The 7,990-nt window shown below is 40.9% G+C and overlaps 1 protein-coding gene across 1 annotated transcript in view; it reads left to right on the top strand.

The window, feature by feature from the left end:
- Window positions 1-7,589, top strand: part of taf4a (TAF4A RNA polymerase II, TATA box binding protein (TBP)-associated factor) — a 31,719-nt gene extending 24,130 nt beyond the window's left edge. The window contains exons 12-15 of the mRNA XM_089010862.1: window positions 1,849-1,974; window positions 2,063-2,119; window positions 2,199-2,321; window positions 6,386-7,589. Coding sequence (XP_088866988.1) covers window positions 1,849-1,974; window positions 2,063-2,119; window positions 2,199-2,321; window positions 6,386-6,544 — 465 coding nt within the window. The 3' untranslated portion in view covers window positions 6,545-7,589. The remainder of the gene's footprint in view (window positions 1-1,848; window positions 1,975-2,062; window positions 2,120-2,198; window positions 2,322-6,385) is intronic.
- The last annotated feature ends 401 nt before the right edge of the window (window positions 7,590-7,990 follow it).

Raw genomic sequence — 7,990 nt, forward strand, 5'->3', positions numbered from 1 at the left:
CAAGCCATCAACGACCATCACAAAGGTAAATAAAATGACTTTATTGTCATTACAGTTTATTGACAGTACAGTTTATTTCTTTAATCATAATACTATAGCACATGTATTATACATAAAATAAGGTATATTTTGTGTAGTTTTAAGGCTTAAAAAATTAGGAAGTAGAAAATTATGTTTTATGGGGACCTGAGAACGGATTATTCTCATTTTAATGGTTTCCTATGGGAAATTAATTTCTGGGAACCAATTAAGTTTGTAATCCAAAGTCCGACTGTACCACCAATGCTCCCATGCGTCGTCTGCTCCAAGCCACGTGAACTCTTTCCACAATGCTTTTAATAATGATACATTTCATTTATAAGCGCCTTTCAAAACTCTCAAGGACACTTTACAGTCACAGGATAATGTACGTTTACGTTTTGTAGCGTCATCAATTTTGGTAGCTTCTTTTGAATCTTTCTTCTGGGGCTGAGATTCTGTGCATCGGTAAAGTCCGGATACACAAAGCAGGCTTCTGATTGGCTGGCGTGCCAAGTATGCAAATTGACAAACGAACAGAAATTCCAAAATTTCCAAACCGAACGAAGATTTTAAAATTGGAATAATTTATTCAGATTTCGAAATCTTCGTTCAAACGCTTTCTTTGTTGAATAAAGCAAACGTTTGATTTAAAAAAAAAAATCTAGTTTTTTTTTCTTCTTTTTTTCTTGAAGTTGTCGGCCACCCAGGCTGAGACGTTCTGGAAGTTGTACGTCCGACGGAAAAATTGCACGCCCCGGGCATCTCGGCAGGCATTGTTTCAGACACTGCTATTACTAGCAATTTCATATACAGTGAACCCTCGTGAAATCCGCGAAGTACAATGAAGTAATTTTTTTTACACTGCAAAACTGTAAAACAAAAAATAAAACCTATTTTTTTAATAGTTTAAAGAACGGTGTTGTAAAACAATACTTTGCTCCTGTGCCTATTCGTCCTGACTCCGCTGCGCTGTAGGAGTCTACTGAAGGAGTCTTTCTCCGTGAGAAGAACATTGTTATCGCTAGTTGTTGGCACTCATTCTTTTTTTTAAGCAAGAATATTTTTATAAACCAACATTGCCCGATTTCTCGAAGCAGAATGCTCCATGAGCTGTTCAAAGCCAGTGTGTTTGATTTTATTCTGCTTTGTTTGTAGTGTTGTTTGCAGTGTTGTTTCTTTTTACTTTGTTTGTTTGTACATTTGCATGCCATTGAAAAAAAAACAAAGAAAAATCCCCCTGAAAAAAAACACGCGATGTACTAAAGCCGCGATAAGTGAACCGCCAAGTAGCAAGGATCACTGTCTGTGTAAGCTCTCAGTCGTACAGGAGTGGTCCATCGATGAAAAGGTTTCTTCAGCCGTCAGCTATACTTCTTTGAAGGTGTCGGATGTTTCGCTTCTTATCCAAGAAACTTCGTCAGAAAACTAAAGTCTTACTGGTAGTTGAGGCCCTATTCATATCCCTACTGTCCAGACATGGCGGTGCCGGACTCTGCTATGATAGGTCCCTGCTCTCAGGTTGGGGGGAGTAGAGTCCTCTGCTCCCCCAACCTGAGAGCACAGACTTTAGTTTGCTGACGAAGTTTCTTGGATAAGAGGCGAAACATCCGACACCTTCAAAGTAGTCCAGATGACGGCTGAAGAAACCTTTTCATCGAAGGGATCACTGTATATTTTTATTTGGCACAAAAGTGATATGTGTAGCTTCAAATGCTTCCGTGCTTTTTGTCAGAATTACTGGTGATTTTTTTTCCAAAACACAGACAAAATATAAAACTCAAAAAAATTTTCCTCACTAAATGAACTTGGACATTTCTCTGCTGTCAGGATGAAGACAACCACGAACAGAGCAGTGATGTTCGTTCTCAGCTGAAGTTCTTTGAGCAACTGGATCAGTTGGAGAAACAGCGCAAGGAGGAACAGGAGAGGGAGATTCTCCTAAAGGCAGCTAAGGTCCATCAAAAGTGGCCTCGACGCATCTGAAACATGGCCTCTGGGGTCAGTCATTTCTGTTGATCAACACTTTTTTTTGTCAATCCAGTCTCGAGCTCGTCAAGAAGACCCAGAGCAACTCCGTCTGAAACAGAAAGCCAAAGAGGCAAGAGGAGTTGATCATTCTGTTTTAATGATTAACGTCTATCTTGGTGGTGTTACTTTTTTCCCCTTCCCCCTTTCAGATGCAGCAACAGGAGCTTGCTCAGATGAGACACAGGGAGGCCAATCAGACCGCTCTGGCCGCCATTGGTCCTCGAAAGAAGAGGAAGATTCCCGATTTGCCATTTTCCACGGCTGTCACAGAGGTAAAAATGACTATGCAGCACTTTTATTTTAGCCACAAGACCGCCAAGAAACATGGCTGAGTGATGACAATTTGTCGACTTTGCCATTCTCAGCTAAATCGCCAAACTGCCATTTGTCTTGCTCCTTCCTGTTGGTCCCCAACCACAGCTGTTGGTTGAAAATTAATGTACAGTAAAGTATCATTATATTGATATCGGTTATATTGATAATACTGCTTATTACGATCCTATTTTCATTTCCCGTGCAAATTTCTAGTCTTTTTATGTATAATTAGTTCCGTTTAATACGATTCATGGTTATTACGATAATCCGGTTACTACGGTGCTCTTTTTCATCTCCCGCCGGCCATTTTGCTATGTTTATATCGATACAAAAGCAGTTTAAGGTGAATCGATATTTGCTTAGGGGTTTCTATACAGTACCACCATTATCAAAATCTGTATCTGCTCCTGTGTCTTGCGCAGTGTAGCAGACACCATTTTCTACCAGCTTCCGTGTTTTGAACTGTCATACGCGAGCACAATAAAAAAGGCGTAGCAGAGCTTATATACAGTACTGTTGTTCAACACCAATTTAAACCATGGGGAAACGTAAGATTTATGATCTCGGAACGAAGTACAAGGCATTAGTGGCTGTCGAGGAGAATCCAACAAGGAGCAAATCCTCCATCGCGAAAGAGTTCGACGTGCCGCAGAATACTTCATCAACTTAAGTAATGTAAATGTTGCAGTTTGTGTTTTCCATTCATGTATTTAATTGTGTTGTATTCAGATATCTTTATCGCTTGCAACAATCACTGTTTTTCATATGTTTGTACTTGCTGCCGTTCGTGGTTTTGTGTGTATAGAATAACGTGAGGATTTTGCATTGTTTGCATTTTTGAAAGGAAATAGTCATTAAAAAAGTGTAAAGACGTTTTTATTTTATGCATAAGTTTATTTTTCACTTCACGACTGTACAAAAAGCATGCTAGATACGCAAACCATGAACCCAGTGATAAAATTACATGCCATATCAAAGATCCCCCATTTACATATTGCCCCCCTCCCCCTTTTAATGCAGTTCGGTGATATATCGATAGTACGGTTATATCGACATTTTCTCCGACTCCCGAGAATATCGATATAAGGAGACCTTACTGTACCATATTTTCCGGTGTATAAGGTGCACCCAAAAGCTTCGATTTTCTTTACTATGCGCCTTTACGCTGGTGCGTGTTATATGTGAAGTCACAACAGGTCTTGCAGAGACCGTCAGCAGCCACTTACTTCATTCTTCCCCCTTGTCGAGGACGTGCACGGTCCATGGTGGGATGTATGAAACAGTGTTTAATTTCACTAATTACTTAAAGGACAACCGACACAATGTTTTTGTTTCCTAGCTGACATCAGAACAACGTTTTATAGCACCTAAAATACCCAAAACACGCAGGCTGTTATTTTTAGTCAACTGCAAAACACCAATAAAAATGACCGAAGTGTCCCAAAACTGCCACAAAATGAGCTCGCAACTGGGGAGATTCAGAAAGTCCCGCCCCCTTGTTCGTGACGTCACACCCAGGCATACTATTCTCCTTCACAAACTGCCTTGCTCCAGAATCAAAACAATCGCTTCAGAGAGTTCAGATCATAGAAATAGATAGGTTTAGAAGTGGCGTAGAGACGAGGTTGATTGCAAACCCGGAAGTGACGGCACGAGTTGTAGCGTCCATAGTAACGTGGCTTGGTTTGGCATAGAAATAGGATAGTTTTGAGCGTATTTAGGGCTCTTTAACGTATGGATGCTGTAAAAAGGAACAACAGTTGGGGGCCGCAAAGTTTCGCTTACAGATGCTTCAACTACAAGCTGAAAAACAAAGGAATTTCGTTCTTCAAGTGAGTGAAAATGAAATTTCTATAAAAAGAAAAAAAAAATTCGTTTTGCGATGTTTTAGCGACTAATTTTCGTCCTGTTTTCGATCTTCGACCGTGTATAAGTACGTTCTAGCTGTTCTTCATTAGTATGAAATTGAATTGACTCTGCCTCCTCAAGCATGTAACTAATTCGACACTAAATTTGAACTGCAGGGGTGTGCGTTTCACTAAACATTGCTAACTTAGCAATATTGCTAATATATTGCTAAGTTCATTGTTAACGCTAAAAACGTGTCTCACTAAACATCATTTATCAATATTGTTAACGCTTAGCAATATTGCTAAATAGCAAAGTTTAGTGAAACGCGCCCCAGGTTAGCCGACTCTGCTCATACAACATACTAATAATTACTTCTTGATCTTTTTGATCCGTTGTAGATTTCACACATATATACACTATACACAGTGTTACCTAATCCTCTACAATTCCTGATTTAGTCCAATTCCGATCACCAATTAAGTATGATCATTCTTTATGAATGTTATTTTTTTCACGTTTGAAGATTGGTTACAATCACACTCAAAAGATAATTATACTATGTATTTGAATTTTCATTCTTAAAGAGCTGTCATTTCTATTATTCATAACATTTTTAGACTCTGAATAAATATACATCAATAGTGGTGTATTTAATTGCAATTGTATGTTTTGGATTATAAAAAAATTATAATCCAAAGCATATCTGATCTTGAAAGTTGAGGTTTTTGGACTTGTCCGACTTCACATCGCGTCGAAAGACGACGTGAGAGTGAAGTAGTTGTCTTCTAAAACATATTTAGCCACAAAGTATTAGAATTTCGTCGAATACCGGAAGAAAATCGCCGAAAAACGAGCAAAAATTATTCATATGGTACGGAACTGTGTCAGAGGCTACAACTCGTGACGTCATCAGTGACGTCACGACCTGGTGTCCGCGGGGCGCAATGCTATTGCCTCCTTTGGGCACTTCTAAACCTATCTATTTCTATGGTTGAGATTCGGAGAAGATGCTTTCTTGATACTCATCCAGTTATGAATATGATTCAAATAGTTCTGAAGAGGAAAGCATAAATGTTTGCAATCAATTAAAGAAGTCCTTCCATATTAATTCGAGCCATGTAAGCACAGTGACGAAACTGGTGAAGGACACGCAATATGGCGTCAACTTCGGTGATATGTGGCATATAAGGACATGAATAACAAATAATAAGTTACAAGATGTCAACATCAATGCAGATTGTTTAATGGTTTTGCATGTAAAACGTTTAAACTCAGGTTAGCTCCTCGTTCCAGAAGCTGAATGTTTGTCCGATAGGTTTGCTCCACTATTATGACGATTGCTTTCTTTCACCACTGGAAGCAACTTTCTACCCATTGTCAAGCTCAGAGGATGACAGCGGTTATCCAAGCGGGGATTCGCGCACTTCGGAGAGCTCCTCGGCTGGCGCTATACTGCTCTGGTCCGTTGGAAATGGCTGGTTTGTCCGCTGGGAATTTGTGTAAACGTACACCTTCTTCATACGTGGTACCGCAATCGGCTGCCACACAACGATTCACCATCGCGTTATGTATGTAGTTTTCCTTCTAATTTTGCGATCAACATGGTGTTTTCAGATGAAAAAAAGTACCCAAAATGCATTGTGTGTCGCTTTCTCGGTCAGGCACGTTCCCTCCGTGATGTCTCTTAGGGCATCGTCATCAACTCGAAAACAAGACTTCATGAATATTCATCGCGAGTCTTAAAACGTAAAATATAGCTACTTGCGGTGGAATCTTTGTAAAAAGCGCTCAGTAGAAGTCATTTGAAGTGATTTTACAAATCCTTAAATACATCATTCATTGGGGGGTGCTCCTTATACACTGGAAAATACGGTACTTTAAGGAACCGTGCTGTCTGTGAATGTGTGTAATTGATAATGGCTACCTGTTCAATCAAATAATCAGAACATAGGATAGCATCACATGTTCATACATTCACAAATAACATCACTGTCTAATGCAGGGATGAAAAATTTCCGGTGATTGGCGACCCAAATGACCAATCTTGAGATGGGCCTAACATTATCATTAGCTGATGCTAAATTGGCCCGGAAAACACATACGCAGGTTTGCGCTGGCACGAAAACAGTCTCAGAGTCCTTGTGGCCCATTTGTGTTGTCCCCTTCCCAGGGATCATGCTCCAATCTTTCCGGGAGCGCCGGCACGGCGTGCTCCAGGTCGACGCGGCAACGCATCACGCGCGTCAATCTCAGGGACTTGCTCTTCTGTTTGGAGAACGAGAGATGCACCAGGAGCGCCAGTTTCCTCTACAAAGGCTTTCTGAAATAAGCTCCACGCCCGCAGCGAAAGAGAGGGAGGCCATCAGTGTGCGCAGAGGGCAAGCGCTTCCTTCGGGTAAGCTGAAACCATACAAGGCTCCTGAAAACGTAGTCTCTGAAATGCTGTTTTTTTCACTCGGTCGGATAGGTGGACCGAAAACGTACATACTGTGTCACTATATACAGTGATACCTCGGTTTACGAACCCCTTGGCTTCCGAACTTTTCGGTTTACGAACGTTAAATTTATGAAAAGTTTACCTTGGCAGACAAACTTTTCAGGATATAGACAGAGCGCCACAATGATTGATGTGTCATTTGCGAACAAGCCCGTTCTCCTAACGACCTAACGGCTGACCGTTTGTGTCTTCTATTCCCGCACTCAGTCTTCGTTTACAGCCACGTGATTGGTCAAGAATGCAGCAGTGAGGGGTGGGGGTTACAGACAGAGAGAGACAGAGAGAGAGTGAGGCCGTTAAACATTAAACAGACGACAGAGAATGAGAAAATGGATAGAGAACAGTGAAATTTTGACTCGTTTCAACTTTAATAGTTGAACGTCTGTGTAAGCTCTCAGTCGTACAGGAGTGGTCCATCGATGAAAAGGTTTCTTCAGCCGTCATCTGTACTTCTTTGAAGGTGTCGGACGTTTCGCTTCTTATCCAAGAAACGTCGTCAGCAAACTAAAGTCTTACTGGTAGTTTAGGCCCTATATATATCCCTACTGTCCAGACATGGCGGTGCCGGACTCTGCTATGATAGGTCCCTGCTCTCAGGTTGGGGGGAGCAGAGGACTACTCCCTGCCACTCCACTGATAGTTCCTATTGGTCTGACTAACCACTGGCCTGAATGCCCCACTTCCACTGGTATCACCTCATCAGTATTCCTAATCCTATTTTGCCAAATAGATGTTGTACGAATGATCCAAATTGAACCTCACGCCACCCAACCGGTTTAATGAAGGATTTTGTTTTATGAAAATGGCTTCTTTTACTCCCCTTTCAAACCATCTATCTTCTTTCGCTAAGATTTTAACCTCATTATATATATTGTGCAAATATAGGGCCTAAACTACCAGTGAGACTTTAGTTTGCTGACGAAGTTTCTTGGATAAGAAGCGAAACGTCCGACACCTTCAAAGAAGTACAGATGACGGCTGAAGAAACCTTTTCATCGTTTGATAGTTGAAAGGCAGAGTGTAGACTGCAAGGTTAAAATATCCCATCAATCAGGCTAGACAAATAACCCGCACAAGCACATTTGATGCAAAAAGCTATCAACCCAGCTAAACAGAACACAATTGATGAGGAACAAGGTAAAATGATCACAGAGAAAGCACCGACAAGGGATCATTCCTCAAGATGGTGAAAGAAGGCTACGTTCCTCATCAAGTGTTTAATGCTGATGAAACGGGCCACTCCATTCCATCAAGCCATCGACAATCACAAAGATAAAT

The sequence above is a fragment of the Hippocampus bargibanti genome, linkage group LG12 (genome assembly GCF_051943395.1).
Source record: "Hippocampus bargibanti isolate YZ-2025 linkage group LG12, ASM5194339v1, whole genome shotgun sequence".
Taxonomy (NCBI): Eukaryota; Metazoa; Chordata; class Actinopteri; order Syngnathiformes; family Syngnathidae; genus Hippocampus; species Hippocampus bargibanti.